At 47.1% G+C, this 21746-nt stretch overlaps 1 protein-coding gene across 6 annotated transcripts; it reads left to right on the plus strand.

Moving 5' to 3' along the window:
• Positions 1 to 1184: 1184 nt before the first annotated feature.
• IPMK (inositol polyphosphate multikinase) lies at positions 1185 to 17479 on the plus strand. 6 transcript variants are annotated; one of them, XM_078859801.1, is made up of 8 exons: positions 1185 to 1255; positions 5484 to 6305; positions 6827 to 6912; positions 8202 to 8298; positions 9207 to 9379; positions 10756 to 10837; positions 11062 to 11262; positions 11584 to 17479. In XM_078859801.1, the coding sequence occupies exons 2-8, from the start codon at positions 5981 to 5983 to the stop codon at positions 11802 to 11804; spliced, it is 1185 nt and encodes a 394-aa protein (XP_078715927.1). In that variant the 5' UTR covers positions 1185 to 1255; positions 5484 to 5980; the 3' UTR covers positions 11805 to 17479. The 6 variants fall into 6 exon arrangements, with proteins under 6 accessions (XP_078715927.1, XP_078715922.1, XP_078715925.1 ...); XM_078859796.1 differs by having other exon boundaries at positions 11062 to 17479; XM_078859797.1 differs by having other exon boundaries at positions 1208 to 1255; positions 6059 to 6305; positions 11062 to 17479.
• The last annotated feature ends 4267 nt before the right edge of the window (positions 17480 to 21746 follow it).

The following is a 21746-nucleotide window of genomic DNA, read 5'->3' on the forward strand; positions in this document are numbered from 1 at the left end:
CACGACGTTTCGGCCACAACGCAAGCAGCCGTCCTCAGGTGAAGAACAGGTCTATCGAGAAGACGTGGTCTGAATTAAACAACCCCAGGCCTGGAGCGTCTATTTAAGCTGGGTTGGAGGGGGAAGAGCGCCTTGACAAAAGAATTTGCATATCAAGAGGAATTTAGCATATTTATGGGAAATGCAGATATGGGATTAGTACTACTTGTGAAATGCGTAGGAAGTTGGCGGGGGGTTTAAAGCTGGCAACCCATACGGTTTACCCGTAATTCTTGTACAGACGAATTAAGTTTTTAGGCCCATACGGCGTTCAGCCGTTTCAATACGGACAAAACTAAATTGTCTATTTGTGTCTCCCTTGTGATGGGACTTTGTAGGATGAACGTTGAGATTTATAAGGGTACGGGGTGAACAATAAGGCCTGAATTGGCCTGTAATAAGGTGGGGCACTGATAAGTGGTTGACAGGTATGTAGTAGTGTCGTGTATTGTGCAGTGTATAGTGTAGTGTATAGTGTAGTGTATCGGATGAACGTTGAGATTTATAAGGGCACGAGGTGAGCAACAAGGTCTGAATTGGGTCTGTAATAAGCTGGGGCACTGATAAGGGGTTGACAGGTATAAAAAGTTTTCGTGACTGCAGGGATTAATATTCTAGGTTCTTTCGGTAAAGTCACGTAGAAGGGAAATAATAAAAAAACAATAAAATTTTCACGACGTTTCGATTGCAACACAAGCAATCCTCATCAGGTGTGAAAATCAACCTTTTCTTGCTGTGGTTTTCACACCTGATGATGATGATGATTGCTTGTGTTGCAATCGAAACGTCGTGAGAATTGTATTGTTTCATTTTCATTATTTTATTATTTCTCTTCTACGTCACTTTGCCGAAAGAACCAAGAATAGGTATAAAAAGATCAATAAACTAAGAACACACACACAAAAAGGCAGTTTTTAAATAAATGCGCTTTCAACTTGGTCGATTCAAAAGTGCACGCCTCCAGGTGGCTTCCTAATATCGGCAGTAATCGATGGTCCGAACGAGCGAGCAGCCAATGGCGCACGCCCCCCCACCCCCAGGTAAGATGGCGGCCGTCCCCGCCTGCCCCTCCTCCACCCCCAGGTAAGATGGCGGCCGTCTCCGCACGCCCCTGTGACGTCACGCCGGATATCCGGCAACCGACCTCAGCTTTCACTTCCGCGTTCGCCGTGGGGGTCGAGGGGTCGGGAGGCGGCGCCGCGTGAAGGAGACGGAGGTGAGGAGGGAGAGGGGGGTGAGGGGTGAGGCGGGAGAGGGGGTGAGGGGTGAGAGGGGGTGAGGGGTGAGGCGGGAGAGGGGGTGAGGGGTGAGGAGGGAGAGGGGGGTGAGGGGTGAGGCGGGAGAGGTGGTGAGGTGTGAGGCGGGAGAGGGGGTGAGGGGTGAGAGGGGGTGAGGCGGGAGAGGGGGTGAGGGGAGAGGGGGTGAGGGGTGAGGAGGGAGAGGGGGTTAGGGGGTGAGGCGGGAGAGGGGGTGAGGGGTTGGGAGAGGGGGGTGAGGGGTTGGGAGAGGGGGATGAGGGATGATGAGAGGGAGGTGAGGAGGGAGAGGGGGGTGAGGAGGGAGAGGGGGGTGAGGAGGGAGAGGGGGGTGAGGAGGGAGAGGGGGGTGAGGAGGGAGAGGGGGGTGAGGGGTGAGGCGGGAGAGGGGGTGAGGGGTGAGGGGTGAGGCGGGAGAGGGGGTGAGGGGTGAGGAGGGAGAGGGGGGTGAGGGGTGAGGCGGGAGAGGTGGTGAGGTGTGAGGCGGGAGAGGGGGTGAGGGGTGAGAGGGGGTGAGGCGGGAGAGGGGGTGAGGGGAGAGGGGGTGAGGGGTGAGGAGGGAGAGGGGGGTGAGGGGTGAGGCGGGAGAGGTGGTGAGGTGTGAGGCGGGAGAGGGGGTGAGGGGTGAGAGGGGGTGAGGCGGGAGAGGGGGTGAGGGGAGAGGGGGTGAGGGGTGAGGAGGGAGAGGGGGTTAGGGGGGAGAGGGGGTGAGGGGGTGAGGCGGGAGAGGGGGTGAGGGGTGAGGGGTTGGGAGAGGGGGGTGAGGGGTTGGGAGAGGGGGATGAGGGATGATGAGAGGGAGGTGAGGAGGGAGAGGGGGGTGAGGAGGGAGAGGGGGGTGAGGAGGGAGAGGGGGGTGAGGAGGGAGAGGGGGGTGAGGGGTGAGGAGGGAGAGGGGGGTGGGGGGTGAGGAGAGGGAGGTGAGGAGGGAGAGGGAGAGAGGGGTGAGGAGAGGGGGGTGAGGAGGGAGAGGGGGGTGAGGAGGGAGAGGGGGGTGGGGGTGAGGAGGGAGAGGGGGTGAGGGGTGAGGCGGGAGAGGGGGTGAGGGGGGAGAGGGGGTGAGGAGGGAGAGGGGGTGAGGGGGGAGAGGGGGTGAGGAGGGAGAGGGGGTGAGGGGTGAGGCGGGAGAGGGGGTGGGGGGTGAGGCGGGAGAGGGGGTGGGGGGTGAGGAGGGAGAGGGGGGTGAGGAGGGAGAGGGGGGTGAGGAGGGAGAGGGGGGTAAGGGGTGAGGAGGGAGAGGGGGGTGAGGGGTGAGGCGGGAGAGGGGGTGAGGTGTGAGGCGGGAGAGGGGGTGAGGGGTGAGGCGGGAGAGGGGGTGAGGGGTGAGGAGGGAGAGGGGGGTGAGGAGGGAGAGGAGGGAGAGGGGGATGAGGAGAGGGAGGTGAGGGGTGAGGAGGGAGAGGGGGTGAGGCGGGAGAGGGGGTGAGGGGTGAGGCGGGAGAGGGGGTGAGGGGAGAGGGGGTGAGGAGGGAGAGGGGGTGAGGGGGGTGAGGCGGGAGAGGGGGTGAGGGGGGAGAGGGGGGTGAGGGGTGTGAGGAGGGGGGTGAGGGGTTAGGAGAGGGGGATGAGGGATGATGAGAGGGAGGTGAGGAGGGAGAGGGGGGTGAGGAGGGAGAGGGGGGTGAGGAGGGAGAAGGGGGTGAGGGGTGAGGAGGGAGAGGGGGGTGGGGGGTGAGGAGAGGGAGGTGAGGAGGGAGAGGGGGATGAGGGATGATGAGAGGGGGGTGAGGAGGGAGAGGGGCGTGAGGAGGGAGAGGGGGGTGGGGGGTGAGGAGGGAGAGGAGGGAGAGGAGGGAGAGGGGGATGAGGAGAGGGAGGTGAGGGGTGAGGAGGGAGAGGGGGTGAGGGGTGAGGCGGGAGAGGGGGTGAGGGGTGAGGGGGTGAGGAGGGAGAGGGGGTGAGGGGGGTGAGGAGGGAGAGGGGGTGAGGGGTGAGGCGGGAGAGGGGGTGAGGGGGGAGAGGGGGTGAGGCGGGAGAGGGGGTGGGGGGTGAGGAGGGAGAGGGGGGTGAGGAGGGAGAGGGGGGTGAGGGGTTAGGAGGGGGAGGTGAGGAGGGAGAGGGGGGTGAGGAGGGAGAGGGGGGTGAGGAGGGAGAGGAGGGTGGGGGGTGAGGAGGGAGAGGGGGGTGAGGGGTGAGGAGGGAGAGAGGGGTGAGGAGGGAGAGGGGGGTGAGGGGTGAGGAGGGAGAGGGGGTGAGGCGGGAGAGGGGGTGAGGGGTGAGGCGGGAGAGGGGTGAGGCGGGAGAGGGGGTGAGGGGTGAGGCGGGAGAGGGGGTGGGGGGTGAGGAGGGAGAGAGGGGTGAGGAGAGGGAGGTGAGGAGGGAGAGGGGGATGAGGGATGATGAGAGGGGGGTGAGGGATGAGGAGAGGGGGGTGAGGGATGAGGTGAGGGGGGTGAGGGATGAGGAGAGGGGGTGAGGCGGGAGAGGAGGGAGAGGGGGGTGAGGGATGATGAGAGGGGGGTGAGGAGGGAGAGGGGGGCGAGGAGAGGGAGGTGAGGGATGAGGTGAGGAGAGGGAGGTGAGGGGGGAAAGGGAGGTGAGGGGGGAGAGGGAGGTGAGGGGGGAGAGGGGGTGAGGGATGAGGAGAGGGAGGTGAGGGATGAGGAGAGGATGGTGAGGGATGAGAGGGAGGTGAGGAGGGAGAGGAGGATGAGGGATGATGAGAGGGGGGTGAGGAGGGAGAGGGGGGCGAGGAGAGGGAGGTGAGGGATGAGGTGAGGAGAGGGAGGTGAGGGGGGAAAGGGAGGTGAGGGGGGAGAGGGAGGTGAGGGGGGAGAGGGAGGTGAGGAGGGAGAGGGGGTGAGGGATGAGGAGAGGGTGAGGAGAGAGAGAATTGGGGGTGAGGAAAGGTAGGTAAGGAGAGAGAGAGGGGTGAGGGGGGGGGGTGAGAAGAGGGGGGGGGGGATGAGGAGAGGGGGTGAGGAAGAGGAGAGAGGGTGTGAAGGGGAGAAGGTGAGGGGAGAGGGGGTCAGGAGAGGTGAGGGGTAAGGAGAGGCGGTGAAGCAAGAGGGTGAGGGTTGAGGAGTGAGGAGAGCTGAAGAGAGAGTATGAGGAGGGGTGAGGAGAGAGAGTGAGAGTAAGGCGAGAGGGTGAAGATACAGGCTGAGAGTGAGTGCGTGAGGGTGAAAGTCAGGGTGATGAGAGTGGGGGAGAGTGTGATCGAGGGTGTATGAGTGAGAGTGTGTGAGAGATTTAGGGATTAAGGTGTTGTGATTGTGTCTGTGTTTGTGTGTAAGTTGGTGAGTCACACAAATGTCATACCCTGGCCTGCCAGGAGAATGCGTTACAGCAAAATTCGTGCTAATCTCCGTTTAATCTGCATAGGATAGAATGTCGGCCCTAATGTGTGGGGTTTCCCTGGGCGCTCTGGTTCCCTCCCACATGTATGAACATCAATTGGCCGAAAACACCTTAATTTGTAGAGGACCGCAGATATTGGGCAATTGTTGGCAGCACCGGCTCACTGCCCGGCTGCTGTCTACCCCACTCGTCTGTGGTTCCTCGCGTCACTTGAGTCATTCTCTTCGATAGTGAGCGAATATTATCAAAGCCGTGTCGCTGTAAGTGAGAGCCATTTTCTGTTAAAATTGGGGTGTGGCATGGATTCCCTTGGTCCCTTGCACAATTTAACATGTTTATGACCACATAGTTCATTTACAAGAACACCTGTGCTGATTTGAAACATTCAAACTGGTCTGCCCATGATCCATGCTGGGTTTAACCAGGCTGAATTGTGTGAGGGGCTTGCAGTTCCCTTTGAAATGTCTGGCTGGACACAGTCCCAGCATGGATGTGAGCTCTCCTTGCAAGCGAGGGTCATGGAAGCCACATGCCCAGCCATTGATTGCATGCCCATGCTGCTTGATCTTGCGTGTGCTTTCATTAAAAAGTATGCACGAACAATCCCAGTAATTAGTAATACTATACCGAGTCACTTGAGTGTTGATTTTTTTTACGGGCAATTTTATTTATGCTAATGAAAGGTATTGGTTTCTAAAATTGTGCACGGTCGTTTACCAATTACCTATGCAAAGCATTTATTTCAGCATTGATTAAATCGATCATACATTTTTAAGAAGTATTTTTATTCACATGTATTAAAATGTAATCATTTTCTCTCAATTAATGTGACATTTTTGGCATGGATGTTTTTCTGTTTATAATTCCACAACCCCTACTGACACTTAGGATAGGAATGTGTAATGACATGCACTGTATTCAATCGTTGATTACGAAAGTTTAATGAACACACAAGTAGCACATTGACCATCTTGCTGGTCCTTTAAAAATAGACTAAAAATTGTCTTTTTCAGGAAAAGATCCTCACTTTCCTAAGATTTAACACGTAGGCTTGCATACGATGAAGAACAGCATAGTATGTGAAAACTTCTGCTAGATAAAATACACGTTTCGCCTGAGTGTCAAATCCAGCGTCTGATTTTGTGCTAAAATGTGAGATGTCTGTAAAGAACATATCCTTTAGACATGTGACAGCAAATCTTAGATGTTAGTTGAGATAGAGCATAGTCATTGGGAGGTTAATATACAATCCTAGAAAAAACAGCTCAACTATCACTGTTGGTCATGCTTGCGTGCGCTTAATATCACGTAAGTTAAATGTTAGCATGGAATTTGAGTTCTCTGCCAAATAACAAGAAGATTAATTAAGCGAAATACACAGTGACATGTATAAAAAGCAAGCCGACGATAATGAGACAACCAGCGCAAGTGTAATTGCACAATTAGATGGCATAAATCCTCAGGCCGAGCGAACCCAACATCCCGACCCTACCCCACAAGACCCATGGATGCCGTCAGGAGGTGCAGCAATGGACGATGAACATCGGAGAATCGGAAAGTGGCTGGAAGGCAGCGGTGGCTCGCATGAAGACCGGAGCGATGCTGCAGACTGTGCCGACGCGGCACCTGCACACTCGGCTTGCTGTGCACAACTCAAACCGCTGTCCCACCAAGTGGCTGGACATGTGGATGGGAAAAAGAAGGGCCTCGGTACGGCATAACTTTGTTAATTTGTTTTAAGAATGTTGTAGCGTGTATTTGCGAAGTGGCTCGCGTTTTTACTCGCTCATGTCCCATTTTTTATCATGAGTGAAATTATAAAATCGATTCAGGATTCACTTGTATATTTGACTGTTTTATTTCACCTATAAAAACAATTTAAAAGCTCTGATACTTATTTGGCAAGACTTTTACAGAATACCTAATTCCCTGTCTTCTGTACAGACATTCATAGGGCTACTGTCATTCTAAATACCAATTTTAGATCCTCAAAATCATTCCAAAAGCAGACCATTTTCAACTATTCGATCCCACACCCCCCCCCCCCCCCATTAAATGAGATGTATGTCATGAAATATGAATCACTGAGTTGAAATATTTGACCTGGTTTCAAAGCTGATGTTATCATCCATTACACAAAATACATTATAAGCAAGTTCCAAACGTTGAGGTTGGGATTTCTGGTGGCGTTGCCACGGATTGGGCCCCGCATTGCGGGTTGTGTGCCACAGGCATGCGGCAGCACCCCGACGGCTCGGTGCTGAAACACGTGCAGCCCCCTCCACGGGGACAAAGGGAGGTGGATTTCTACAAAACGGTGAGAACGGGGCACACCAGCCGGTGCATCGGCTAACACCCAACAAGCACCGCCTTCCAGGTTGGGCTGCGTGTTGACTGTTTCTTCTCAAGATTTCTCTACATGCTGATGTGGGAAATTTCAGGATTTTAATGAGTGAGCTACAGATGATTACGAATTATTCAACGCCTGAAGCTGCCTGCGAAGTAAGTCGTGCGTGTGGAGTGCTTGAGAGAAGAAATAATCAACGTGTGACCCAACCCAGAAAACTGCACTTGAATTACAAGTGGCTGTGAAAATGTATGTGTTAAACTCTACCGTTGCAGGGTGCCGTGGTGGTGAGATGTTAACTACCTCGCCTGGTATACAGGAGGTCGTGGGTTCGACCCTGGTGCCTGTATATTTGGGGTTTGCGTGTTCTCCCTGTGATCGCGTGGTTTTTTATCTGGGTCCTCCATTTTTTCCCTCCGTATTTAGAAGCATGCGTTTAGAGTATTTTGCTGCTATACATTTCCAGGTCACGTCTGAAAAGAGCTATATAGCTCAGTGGGCTTTACCTGGTAAAATAAAAAAAGTTTATGTTTTAGTTTAGATATCAGTGGATTTGGTGGGGAGTATTAGTGCAGTGTGTGTGGGTATTTGAGGCAAGAGTGCCCCTCTAGTCCTGTATGGATCAGAGAGTTGGACCCTAATCAGTTTGAAAATAATCCGGAAGAGAATAAGACAGGTGAGTGTTGTAGATATGATTAGGAAAACACTGTTGCACTGGGTCGGATATGTGCAGGGTGGGGGAGGGCAGCTTAACGAGACAGGCATTGAAGTGGTCTCCACGAGGCCAGTCGCTAAGGGGAAGACCTAACAAGCTGGTGGAGATGGCAGGGCATATCTTAGAGGTCATGCATGTTAATGTGTTAACTACGCAGCAGCCGCGGGATCTGGTGGAGGGCAGGGAGCGTTGGTAGCCAGGAGGTGTGGCGTAGGCATCGGCCATGATATCATCACCCCTTTATCTAAATGATCACAGTGGGCTGTGTCTGAATTGCTGTCATGCACACAATTCTGTATTTGCTCTCAAGGCACAAGATCTCTGAGTTGTGCGTAAGTGGATTCACACCACAGGGAGTTGCTTTTCATGCCGAGAACTAAAACATCACCCCTTTTGTATATCGATGTAATCCACTTGGAGATGATTGTTTTCTCTTAAATAAGGGGAAACCTTCCTTCATCTTTCTTTGGTGTACACCGTGATCAAATATGGTTTCCGCGTATGCAGTTCGATAATGGTAATCCAATATTTTCTGTCTCTTCAGGTATTTAATGCCGAGTGTAAAGACGAGAGAATTATCTTCCTGCGAGAACAAGTACCAAGATTCATGGGCACATGGATACCTCCTAATTCTCCCAATAGTATCCTTTTTTATTCTTCTCATTTATTGGTTTATGTATTATTATCATGCTCATTTACCAAGGAAAACCTCGTGGAGTCTCAGACTAATTTTCAAGAGGTTCCTGACAAGTTTTCACAGGAGAGCAGTGTGTTGCTTTGTGTAGTCCCAATTGAGTAATTTATGGGTATTTTTTCAGCATTGGGATGTTTCCCCAGTAGCAGTTACATGATGTGTTTTTTTCAATCAAGGGAGAAAACTAGAGAACTTGCAGTAAATCATGCAGACCAGGGGGGAGAACATACAGACTCCACGCAGAAATGTTCCCGAGTTGGGAATCGAACCCAGATGCTTCTTGCTGTGCGGCACAAGTGTTACCACTGTACCATCCTGCCACCCAAATAATGATATAATTGTAGCTATTAATTGCGTGTTTTTCGAAGCTGTTATGACTGTGCTTAATGCAAGGAATGCATTATTACAACTTGGATAGTGCTGCTTGCGGCTGGTTGATTTGAAATACTCTTAGTTCTTTCGGTAAAGTCACGTAGGTAAAAAATGAAATTAAAATTAATAAAAAATAAAAACAATAAAATCACGACGTTTCGGAGGCAACACAAGCTTCCGTCTTCAGGTGAAACTGTCACAGCAAAAAAATCTGTATCAAGTGGGTTTTCTGCTGTGACAGTTTCACCTGAAGACGGAAGCTTGGGTTGCCTCCGAAACGTCGTGATTTTATTGTTTTTATTTTTTATTAATTTTAATTTCACTTTTTTGTCTACGTGACTTTACCGAAAGAACTAAGAGTATGAATCCTTGCAGTCACGAAAGCTTCAAATCTAGAATGGTTGATTTGAAGTTTCGGGCCTGTGCTTAGCAACGGTATTAAAAGTCAAATGCATTGTGTGATGTTTCTTTAATGTAAGCCAGCTGTGTATCTGAAGCTAGAAGATGTGACATGCAAATTCAATAAGCCGTGCATTATGGATGTGAAGATGGGACGCCAGAGTTATGATCCGTGTGCCTCACAAGAAAAAGTGGACTATGAGCGGACCAAGTACCCCCTTATGCAAGAGATCGGATTCCTCGTTCTGGGCATGAGAGTCAGTGTTACCGTCACACTTAGAGTTCGCCTCACCGTTCACGACATTCACATATATACCTAGATATAAACGAATGTAAAGCAATTGGGTTTATTAATGATCCAGCGCTCAACATTTCACTCAAGTCATTTGCTCATCAGTGGTCGGTCCCCTCCTCACTACCCTCCCATTAGCACCGTTGGCTTGTATTGTGCGAAATAAGTTCAGAATACATATATTCTTTAGCTACTACCATGGTTATTTTCACGTTGATACCGCCACTGACAATGAGGACTCGGTCCACCAGACACTGACTGTTTTTTCTCATCTGCACTGTGCTCAAGCACCACAATCCAGGTCACAACAACTCATCCACTCGCTCAACAACTCCTCACTCGCCACACTGCAGGTCACACCAATGCTGCGTCTTCCCTCACACTGCTCAACTTTAGAATTCCCTCCCATCGTCTGTCTTACAAAGCGTGTATGACAACCTTGCTGAATTCAAGAAGTATGTCACGCTCTTTATCTGTTACAACTTTGAAAGGACTTTTGCTGGCCACTTGATGTTTTGGGCTTTTGGGCCTGTGCTCAGTAACTCAAAAAATCTATATAATAACTGTATCACAAATTTTGTCGAAATGACTTCCAGCAATACGACTTAAAGTGTTACTATATATGCTTTACTTGATGTTTGTGTAGGACATTTTTATTCCAAATTAACGTGCCTGTAAAAGTTAAAACGTGCTGATGGGTTGTGAATTTTGCTTGGAGTGGAGGCTTTTATACGATGTGTTGACAACAGGAGTGATTTTCTCAATCTGATCACAATGACCCTCGAAGAAAAACATCAAGTAAAACAATTCCGTGTAATGTTGTGGTTATTTTGATTATGTAGGAATCTAAACATGGATCATGTATTCTGTTCAACCGCCTGCACACAGAGAAATCCAGATGTCTACTGTATATAGGATCGCCACCTTCCCGGGTTTGACCTGGACATTCCGGGAGAATTGGTATCTGTGTTCGGGTGCCAGGAATTGATTTGTACTGAGGTCCGGTGGCGCTAAAAAACAAACTTTATCGCAGTAAACTGCATGGTGTTGTTAGACCTAGGCTGACAAGAGAAACACGTCTGGGTTTATTCTGCAGTGGAGAAGGTGGCGACCCTTCTGTTGTGCTGCCAACTGCTCGCTTTACTCTGCAAACGTGCATTTTGCTGTTTTGTGCTATCCACCACCATATTACGTTTAAAAACACTAGTGTTATTGTTGCTTTGTTGGCCTACGTGTGTTGAGTTATGAATTGCTGCATAACATTTCAATGTTGATCGTGAAATAGTTGGTGAATTGTAATACTTGTGTCTTATGCAATTGACTGTTTTTTTCTCCTTTTAGGTGTACCAGCCTGAAACAAACACTGATGTTGTTTATGATAAATTCTTTGGCAGAAGTTTAGAGACAGATAATCTCAAAGAAGGTGAGGAGTCTATTCTTAATTATGTTTTATTTTAGCTCAAGCAGTTGCTCTGCACTCAGTGGCAGCTGTAGGAGCTGCTCTACACACAGAGGGAGCGCTTGCAGTTGCTCTGTGCAGAGTGGGATGAGTTTTAGTTGTTCTGCCTATAGTGGGACGTTTAGTTGCAGGAGTATTGCCACTTTAAGGTTTGTGGTTTCAGTTGATTTTCTTGTTTGTACCCACAGGCATTTCCAAGTTTTTCCATAATGGCCATTGCTTGCGGTTGGATGCACTGGAGTGTGTGATACAGAGGCTGGAGAATATTTACACTTGGTTTCAACAGCAACGGATATGGAATTTTTACAGTAGCTCTCTGCTCATGGTATATGAAGGAAATGCTCCTCCTCAGACGGGTCATTCCACACGGACAACATCACCAGCCACGTGTGAGTCTGAAGCAGCCAGCAGAACACATGACGGGTGTACACACAGCAGGGCCTTTGGAAGTGAACGTGACCCACCGTTATCAGTTCACCCTGTTGCTGCCACCAAGGCAACCTGTCAAGAGCAGTCGGCTGAGCCTGGTCCTATTGTTGATGTGCCTCCTGGCAGCATTGGTTTAGAAGAGGCAATAATCGACAATCATTTTGTGAAATTGTGCACCTCTGTGGATGTTTGCCAGCCAAATGTTTACTTGTTGCAAACAAGTAATGATCATACTCAAGCTTCCTACGTGTTTGATTCCTGTTTGGACAACACAAATGCAGGTTGCTTATGCAGACAAGTGGCTGAGCCTCGCACCAAGGATGTTCACAGAGACTACGCGCGCTCCGTCGGCACGGTGAGGACTGGCAGGCAACATGTGGATGTGAAGCTGATTGATTTTGCTCACGCATTTATCTCGGAAGAAGCCGACGAGGGCTACATTTACGGACTGAACAATTTGATTGCAGTGCTCAGGGAAATCCTGGGAAAGGCACGAGATTAGTTTTGCCATGTCCTTCATCCAACAAAAAGTGTATTATATTTTTTTTGTCAAACCAAGCGGGCATCCTTATGCGAATGTAAATAACGAATTTGTGTAAACCTAAATTTGTTCTAATTACATAAGGCTTGGCATAATTTGTCCAATTTTGGTTAAAACATTCCAACTATGAAACGCCATGAAAAATGTATTCAGGTGCTCAATATTTCTGTTTATTAAGCTTAAGGAAATAAGCATGAAGGCTCCTGTTAATAACTAATACTGTATACATGTTGCATACGTTCAAGCTATTTTATTTGAGCACTCATTATAGAAAAGTAGACTCACATGAGAGTGTGATTGAATAGGTCAAGACTAAACTTTGCAAGAATAAAATGAGCCTTCGTACATTGGAAGCCACTTGGTATAATTGGCCTTTACCGCTGTCTTCTTGGAAACTGTCTTCCAATAACATCTTAAGAGAGATATTACACAGATGTAATTGCAATTGATTGCTAAATCGCACTACATCACTGCACACACGCTTGTCCCATTTCACTCCTTGGTTGCCATTCAATGCGGCCTTCATGTTTTGAAGTGTAATCTCCCAGAATCATTTTCACCATTCGATTATAATTTAAATGGTTCATCAGCAATATAAATTCTTGCTTGATAGCTTTTCTGTTGCAAAGTACTCATTCATCATCAGTGTTGTTATTATTTACCGTATATCTTACATTTAACGTTACATATCAATGATGAAAATAATACAAATTAACAGCTGCAGAGCCTAGTGATAACCATGGTGATTTCTGTCGTGATCCATGAAACCATGCTGTCTTCCATGAAGTGAATATTCAAGAAAAAGAAGTATGTTGTGTTTGTGCTATGAATGTGAACACAATTGTTGCATTTCAGCGCTTACAACCAATTTTAAACTATACTTTAAACATATTGATAATTGCTCGTGTTATGCACTCGGCTAAGTTGCCATTTCCAACCCTATCGGTACACTTTCGTTTATTTAACTTTTAGCTAATTAACAAATTACTTTTATTGTTAATTTTATTATCTTTCTATTTCCTTGTTTTTAATTTCATGATTTATTGCAATGCTGAGTGTCTTATATAGTGCTTTGAAATCCTTGATGAGATGCACTTTATAAATATTGTTATATCATTGTAAAAGCTGTAATAGCCCAAATTTGGCTCTGAGCTCAGTGTAGAATATTGAATGAATGTCGGCTATTGAATTCAACAAAGCCTGTTAGCAAATTTGGACCGCGACACCAACAAGCAATGGCCTACTCCTTTCCTATGATGCCACAGGATCTTTAACCTCCACTGTGAAGCAGACGGTGTGCATTCACAATGAGTAGTATTGAGTAGTATTAACCAGGGTGGCCTGCCGGATTTGAACCACGAACCTCTGCAAAAAGCAGCGAACGAGCTACCGCTGGGCCGTGTCCACCGCTTCGTGTGGCGCGCGTCTGTAACGCGTATCCACACTGGAGACGGTGCAAGTGGCACTCGGCACGCGTCCACAACTCGGCTGTGTGAGCAACGTTTGCATGGGTCCCGTCAACGTCAATTTGGCAGCAGTGTGGACATTGTGCAGTGCGAGCAGTGTGGTGAATCGTACGTGTTTATATTATTATTATTGTGCCCTGCCGTGCTTGGGAAATTGACATTTCTGCTCTTCATCTCAAAAGCTGCGGATGTAAGCCTTTACACCCCAATAATTTGATGATCTGTTATGACCCAGGGCGTATGGCCCTTTGACCCTAATGTCAATTCTCCTCAAATTATGTTCCTGCATGGTCAGACCACATAGTCATTCATTCCTTACCTTTTATTTGGGAATGTTACATGTAAATGGTGCAGTTCACTTTAACATTCGCAACTCCATATCTTTCAACCCGTCGTGCCGACATTACATTACACAGCACATTTTCATTCATAACCGAGGATTGACTCGGACTTAAATGTTCTTATATTGTGACTGTTTTTATGCGGAGAGCACACCTCTGTTGTTTATTGATTGCATTGCTTGCAGATATTGTCATCTGGAAGATGACTGTGAGATCCGAGTTTTTGGGCCATCTTATAGTTTTGGGAGGACGTTTGACTTGAAAGTGCAACTCAGAACTTTTCTGATCATCCGATCAGACCAATTCAGCTTAAAACTAAATAGATTGGATTGACCCTAGGCTAATTCAATCGTATATACATCATTATACCTGGAACCTCAATATTGGTTATCTTAGTGTTCCATTTATCACGGTTGACATTGTTAAAAAATATAGTTTATACTTCATTGTTGTGAAGAAATTAGGGCCGATGTTTCATGCCCACTTCACTTTTAAAAGTAACACACAGTGCTGGGAAACCGCATGGGCAGCACTATACATAGCACAGTATTTTTGTATCCAGGAATTGCCTCATTTTAAAGGACAGTGTTAAGTAAATACAAGAATGTGTATTGTCCTCGGAGGTACTATTGGTGTATAATGGGGAACATTATTTGGTATTATCACACAAACGCATGGTTATTTAAACAGTGCTATTCCATCCAACAACCACCTGTCCATTCCTACACAATCAGTTTCATTTAAAGTTGATTGAGTGTTTGAGACGTATTACTTCCGTTCATGAGATGAGTCACCTCTTTAAGGCATTGCAAAGAGGCGAGGGTATTTTGCTGACATGTGCAAAGTTTAATATTCTTAGGTTTTTTCGGTAAAGTCACGTAGGTAAAACATCAAAATTGTTTTATTTTATTTTATTTTCATTAATTTTGATGTTTTACCTACGTGACTTTACCGAAAAAACCTAAGAATATGATTCCTTGCAGTCACGAAAGATTCAAATCTAGAATTAATGCAAAGTTTAACTTTTTATGCAGATAAAGCAAATACTTAACATAAACATAAACTGGGTATGGAATTTTGGTGCAAATTGAAATCAGGTAAATCCTACCTTGCATGGATTCTGTAACCCTTTGCAACAGACCTTGCCCTCTTCAAGTAATGTTTTAACGCAGGTGCACGAGCTACTATGGCATGGATTATATAAACAGTTAACTCACATTGCATCACCTTTAATTGATTGTCGTTAGCCCATGTCAGACATGACACGATGCATTAACATTTTCAACACTAGTTGGGAATCGTGCAACAAATGCAGGGAACCGCCGTACTGTATGAAATGTAATTGGCTGCAGAGACCTGGAGTAACGGGACCGCGTGTTTAACCATTGCCCTGACCAACTGCTTTGCAAGCCCGAGTCGCGCTCGATGCAGAGGCCACAGCTGTGCCAATCCCAGCCGAGTCGCTCCTCTGATCTCCGTGACCCAGTCCCATCCGAACCCACCTCCACCCGTGCAGCTCCCCCGTCATGTTCCATCACTGGGTTGGCGATCTGGGCGAGGTTGTGGGTGAAAGTTGTGGGGAGTGTTATTGAAAAATGAATTCAGTTTTAGACGTGTTTAAGATAGCAAATGATGCAGTGTTAAGTCTTGCAGAGTCGGCATGACCCAAGATCGGCCACCTTCCCGAACAGCAGAGCTTCATTCCACGGCACTCACTTTCGAGGTGGCTCAATTTTCGCAGCACACTGAACCAACAAATCGTTGTAGGTCCTAAATCCAACAGTCGATTGATTGTGGCCGGTTGATGATCTGTGTGCGTCTCTCAAGCGATACGACGCTCTGGACGAACTATCCGCCGTCATGTAATTGTGGATTTTCCACAATCGCGTCGTGTGTCGCTCTCTCTTTGATCACCACCGCGCCTTCCCCCCAGGTCTCGTCGCGGCTCCTCAATTAGAATTGCATGCGCACGAGGCTTTGATTTAATCACTCACCCGGCTCAGCCGATTAATGAAGAGGGGAAGTTGTGTGTTTTTGTGTGCGTCAGTCGGTGCGTATGAATGTGTCTGTGTGTGTAACTGATAATTGTTTTGTTTGGGTGGCCATCTGTTCATCTATTTAATGATTTTATTAGCATTTCTGTCCGTTTCCAGTTCTCATTTGGATGTCTATGTGCCTGGTCTAGTGTTAATTATTTTATGAATTGTGTGTGGATTAATTGGAAAAAAACCGCGGCACACCTGGGGCTTTGCTGCCACCGGTGATTATGATTGGCTGCTCTCGAGGCGGCCACACGGCGCGGGGTGAGGTGGCAACGGGTAAGGGCAAGAAGCAGAGGTCGCAAACGGGTTTTGATTCCTTACCCGTACCCGGCCGCACCAGGGTCACAAACGGGTACCCGTCCGGGTACGGGTAGCCGGGTATCGGGTAGGGTACGGGTTTCGGGTACCCGGTTGCGACCTCTGGCAAGAAGCCGGGCCTCCTTTCTAGAACGGGCTATGGCAGTGTTCATATGTTCAGAGGGAGCCACTTTCGCCGATAAGACATCAGTGTGAGGGCCGCCACACATTTCAAACAATTGGGGTTGGGCAGCACGATGGAGTGTTTTCACATTTGTATATTGTCAGGGGCCGCGCTAATTGCCACCAGTGGCCCTCGGGCCTTACAATGAAGAACACTGGTGATGATACAAACGTATCCTGATAGATGAACGAGGTGAGTGGCTTTACGGGATGACAGGCACCTCGTTGCTGAGATGACCTCGTAGCTTCACGACGCAGGTCCAGATGGGTCACGGTGGAGCCAGAGGGTGATGGTCTTGTCCTGGCTCAGTGGCTGTGGAAAATGAGCCGAGAAGAGTGATCTGGGGTATGCATGGCAAGAGTGCACAGATTTGCTGCAATGACAATTACCCCACAAACAGAAAATACAAAGCTTGCCAAGAGTGGTTGGTTTAAGGGTTTGTTTTGGTTGAGAATCTACTGTACATAAACTTTAATATGGATGACAGATTCGCTTATTCTTGTTGAGAATACTTTATTTGTGTTTGCAAATGTTTTTTTATATATTTTATTTTCAAAAGTGAATGTTTAAATGTGTGGCATTTAGTAAATATGATCGGGCAATTATTGGTGTTTGATGGTTCATTATTAATCGTGACGATGTTTAAGAATGACAGCCGTTATTTAAAGAGTTGAATCATTTGAGTGGATTTAATTCAATGTGTTTTCATTGGTTCTTCGCGGTGTGTCAGATTGCTATAATTCTACGCTAATGCTGATTAAAATGACCTCCACTATTTTATAAATGACTCAATTGAAATTGCCTCTTCACATGAGCAAAGGGGACGCACTCCACTTTAGTGGCCGCATACTGAGCCAGTGATGAAAATTCCGTATTCTCGTGGTGGGGACAAGTCTTTTCGGGAGGATGACCACTCTTAATTTTCCAGAGCGGTGCTCATTTTTATTACCTCCAGAGGGAGGACGATAGGTCGAGTCAAAGGCTGCCTCGGGCTTGAGGCCTATAAGCTGGCACTTAGCACATCGCCAGAGTCATTTTTATTTGTGAGGATTGTTTTTTTCGGTTATCAACCATCTACACCACTGCTGTCCACCATGCCGTCTTGCACGCCCCGTAAAGAACGATGCTGCCCCACACCGACTTTCACAGCCCTGAAGCATTTTACATTATAAGCAACAACAAAATATATATATTTTTAAAAATAGCAAAACATAACTGGAATGGATTTACTGTATTTAATATGCTTCTCAGTTTTATTTAAATTCGTAATCAAATGTCAATAAACTATTTTAACAGTCTAAATGTGTCTCGTATTCCGCCTGAGATAACATAATGCCTGGTCTTGGTGACGCTGTTATTTATCGCCTGGCGCGAGCGAGGAATGGGCAAAAACACCGACATATCGGTCACATCGGGGTTTAAGTTCCGATGGATCAATGTTTTAACATCGATGTTCATCCCTCCGATAATAACATCGTAACATCCATGTCGTCTTGATTCCCATGTTGTGATTTTTACTCTGGAGGAGGAAAAAAACAAACTCTCACAACGTTAGTGGGAGGTGTGTGTGCACTGTCTATAGGTGTAACATGTTCTGGAAAATAGGCGTACGTTTGCTATTTGTTTGGGTGTTGACCCTTGAAAAACAGCCTCCTGCAACTGTACATTTTCTTTGAAATGTATGTTTTCTTTTCATCCTGGAAATGAATGTAGTTTTGTGCACAGTGTTCACCTAGTAACAGCAGCCTTCTATATTGGTTTTACTGTATATGTTTTGTAATTTAACTTTTCACAATTTTTCCAACAAACATTGAGGTGAAGGGAGCTGCCATGGTGTCGTGGTGAGATCGCTGGATCTGCAATCCGTAGGTCATCAGTTTCATTCCATCTCCTGGAGTTCATGTCCTAAATCATTGCATTCATGACTAACTTTCCACTGAAAACGCTTACCAGTACCTGACTTTCAGAACCGGTAACCCGATTATAAGAACGGTTACCGGTTAACTCTTACCGACTCTACTGAAAACGCACGTGCGTTCTAGGCTGAGGAGCTGGTGTACCCGGACAACATTCTTGACGGGGGATCAAATCACGATTTTCACAAAGGGACGACAGCCTTCATTGAACTCTTCCAGCCAAGGCGAGACGTTTGATATCCTCGTAGACAGAGTACATACCCTCTAGAACGGCAGAGGAATGGCACTTCTCTTGTAAAGTCGGTCACTTCTCTGGCGATAAACTCATGAACACGTTGTCGCGGAACTGCATCATGGGTAAACAACACACGTGGGCCAGACAGACGGTGGTCGACTTGATCGACACGTCGCAGTCGCGTTGGAGCAAAATCACGGGAATGCGGTTTTATAGGAGCCGTCCATAAATGACGTCACGCGATTTTGGACGATTTTTGACCCCCCCCCCCTTCGTCACACGGCGTCACAAAAAGTCAGACCCACCCTTAAATATGACGTCACAAAGCTCTGCACCCCCCCCCAGCCATATTTCCATTTTGAAAATAAAACATGCTTCAAATCGCTTTAAACTATTATCATTGTAGTGCGTATTTAATGTGGCGCTGCACTCTGATGTTGTCGGAGAAAACATTTATTAAAAAGTCTATTTAATTAAGTAGAACGTGTTGTCTATATTTATTTAAAGTTGCCCATTTTAATGTGACATGACATTTCTCACCCCCCCGCCCTCGTCACACATCGTCACAAATGTCTGAACCACCCCCCCCCTAGGTACGTGACGTCTTTATGGACGGCTCCTTAGCCAGAGCAACGTGCGCGGTGTGTGATGGTGCTGGTGGCGCGCATCGTGATGTGTCAACACCACTGGGGGGTGCTCCAGAATCGTTGAAGTGGAAGAAAACCCACACAGCCATTGCCGTGTGAGCGATGGAAACGAGTTGAGAGTGATTCACGTTTTTCACGCCGTGAAATCGTATTCCCAAATGAAGCACTCGAGTTCGTTATGTTCCAAGCATGCACCCAGCAGCAAACTTATTTTGAAGCGATTGTTTCAGCTGCCAAACCGGGAGATGGAATCGAACCGGCGAACTTCTGCGTTTCGAGTCCAGCGCGCTGCTGATCATTAACACCACGGGAGCTCCGTTCGCTTCTCAGTTACAAGTTCAAGTTAATTTATTAGGTATAGCCCTGTGAGCCATTCGACTCTTGAATCGGGTGCAACCGCAACAAACAAAAAACATGAACAAAAAACATCTTAAAGTGAACATGTGACTAAGTGCAAACAGAAAATCCAAGAAAAGACAGCAAAATATTGCAGAAAAAAAAAACCGTACACCAACGCTGTGTGCAAAAATCCCAGTGGGATGCAAGTCAAACAACCAGACATTTATTTGTGCGGCAAACCGGTAACCGTTTTTTCCTCTCACGCGGTTACCGGTTATGCATAGAAATAAAGCATTACATCACGACTCCTGCTGATGACAGGTCTCATAGGGTTATCGCCGGCATGTGCAGGATCACCAACATCTCTCCCAGATATACTTATCTCTAGATACACAAATTATTGTTCACGTGAGATAGAAATTCAAGCGATGAGGGTTAAACGTTAGCCACCATTTTTCTGGTGCTCATTTAAATATTGAGATTTGACAACTGGCACCAAATGTTTACCCTATGTCGTCGTGAAACAGCGCCGCGTTCCAAAGCTCGTCCCCATGCGCTCCATGCGTCGCCCACACGCGCGCGGTTTTGGTGCCCCGCGGATGTTGCAAAGTTAACAACTTATACATTTTAAATGTGGGTAACGCATACTCTGGCCTATCGTGTCATGATGATACTGGTCTGGTTGTATTCCTCGATAACCATATTTGTGTGTACTGCACTGCATAATGCATGCACTTTATAATGATACAAGTGAAGGGATTTTATTCACATTACACACTCAAAAGACTTCTTCCTGGACCGGATTATAAAAGTGTAGACGCCACCCAAGAAGCATGGGCAGTTGTTGTGACATATTTTGGAGACATCTTTACTGAATGTTTACACAAAGCGGAGGACACCTCAATCAAAAAGAGTGATGAGACTGACTTCAATAACCGGAGACCACAGCCTCTGATCGCCCATATACAGGTATCCCTCGATTTACGAAACGGATACGTTCTTCAAATACTACGCATAAAACGAATTTAATTTAAAAAAAAATGAGGGATGTGTTTCGGATAGTCATTACAACTTTGCTCCTAATCTAAAACTATACGCATGTATCAGTTTTACAATCCAAAAATACTGTAATAACAAAGGGCAAAAAGATTAAAACGATTAAATAATTACTTATGTAAAATAAAAAATAAAAATTGTAAATATTGTTTTATTATGTAAGGCCCACTGAGCTATACAGTATAGCTATTTTTCAGAAGCGACCTGACCACAAATGACAGCTCATCCCAGTGGCTTATCATGTGGAAATTTATATCAGCCAAATACTCTGAACACATTTTTTAAAATGTGGATTGAAAAACCGGAGGGCCTGGAGAAAAATCCACGCGACCACGGGGAGAATATGCAAACTCCAAATTTCCAGGCATCAGGGTCGGGATCGAACCAAAAACCTCTTTTTCAGGGAACTCACCAAAAGATCTGCACGTTGGAATTATTGGAAATGTGATGTTGGAGGTGTTACTGTTGCACTGCCGGAATTCCGTGGCAATATCGCGAATGGATGATGCAGCCTCCCAGGTGCTGCTGCTTTGTTTGATCTCATGGCGCGTGCCGCTGTGACATTTCGTAAACGCGGAAATTTGATTTCGTTCAATAAAAAGTGGCCAAAATTTGTCAATTGCGTTCACTCGAAATTTCGTAAACCGAACGTTCCTTAATCGAGGGATATCCGTTCACATTGTTACCGTGAATATTGACGTCACAGAGAACAAGATACACACATAACTCGTGGATTGGGGAAAGAGGAGGGAAATTGGCGATGATGATACAACGACGATTATAACACATTGAATGTCTCTTGTATGCAAATCGACCAGTAATTACATTGCTTCAGTTTTGCTACGCAGATGATACATCTTCTATTACGAATTGTACATGCCAACAGATGTATATAAATTCAAGTTTGCTGCAGAATGGAACGTCATATCATCACAGTGGAAACCTGCAGTCACGTATTCAGCATGCATGCCCACGATGATGATATAGCACGTTATGATTTGCGATTTCACACGCAATTCACGTGAACACCGTGGCACACTGAAAATCACTACTGACCGTGCATACACCTCTACGGTGTGCATTTGCATAGTGTGATGCTCGATATAACATGGCATACACAACACCCGTAAATTACATACCGCGCCTGCATGTTGGTCAAACAGAAAGAATTGCACGAACACATGTGACGCCTTATTGAAGGTCCCTCCACCCCATACGGATGGCCGTTACCAGCGGATTGGATGTGCATCGACAGCACGACAGCTCGACAGCAATCACCCTTCCAGAGAGGGGCCGCCTCGACAATGGCCCGGGTTGTGTGCGTGTGTGCGGCTGCTGCTGCTGTTACGCTGGGTGCCGGAATTGCAGACGCGGCGGGTG

The sequence above is a fragment of the Lampetra fluviatilis genome, chromosome 9, assembly GCF_964198595.1.
Source record: "Lampetra fluviatilis chromosome 9, kcLamFluv1.1, whole genome shotgun sequence".
In the NCBI taxonomy this organism is placed as follows: domain Eukaryota; kingdom Metazoa; phylum Chordata; class Hyperoartia; order Petromyzontiformes; family Petromyzontidae; genus Lampetra; species Lampetra fluviatilis.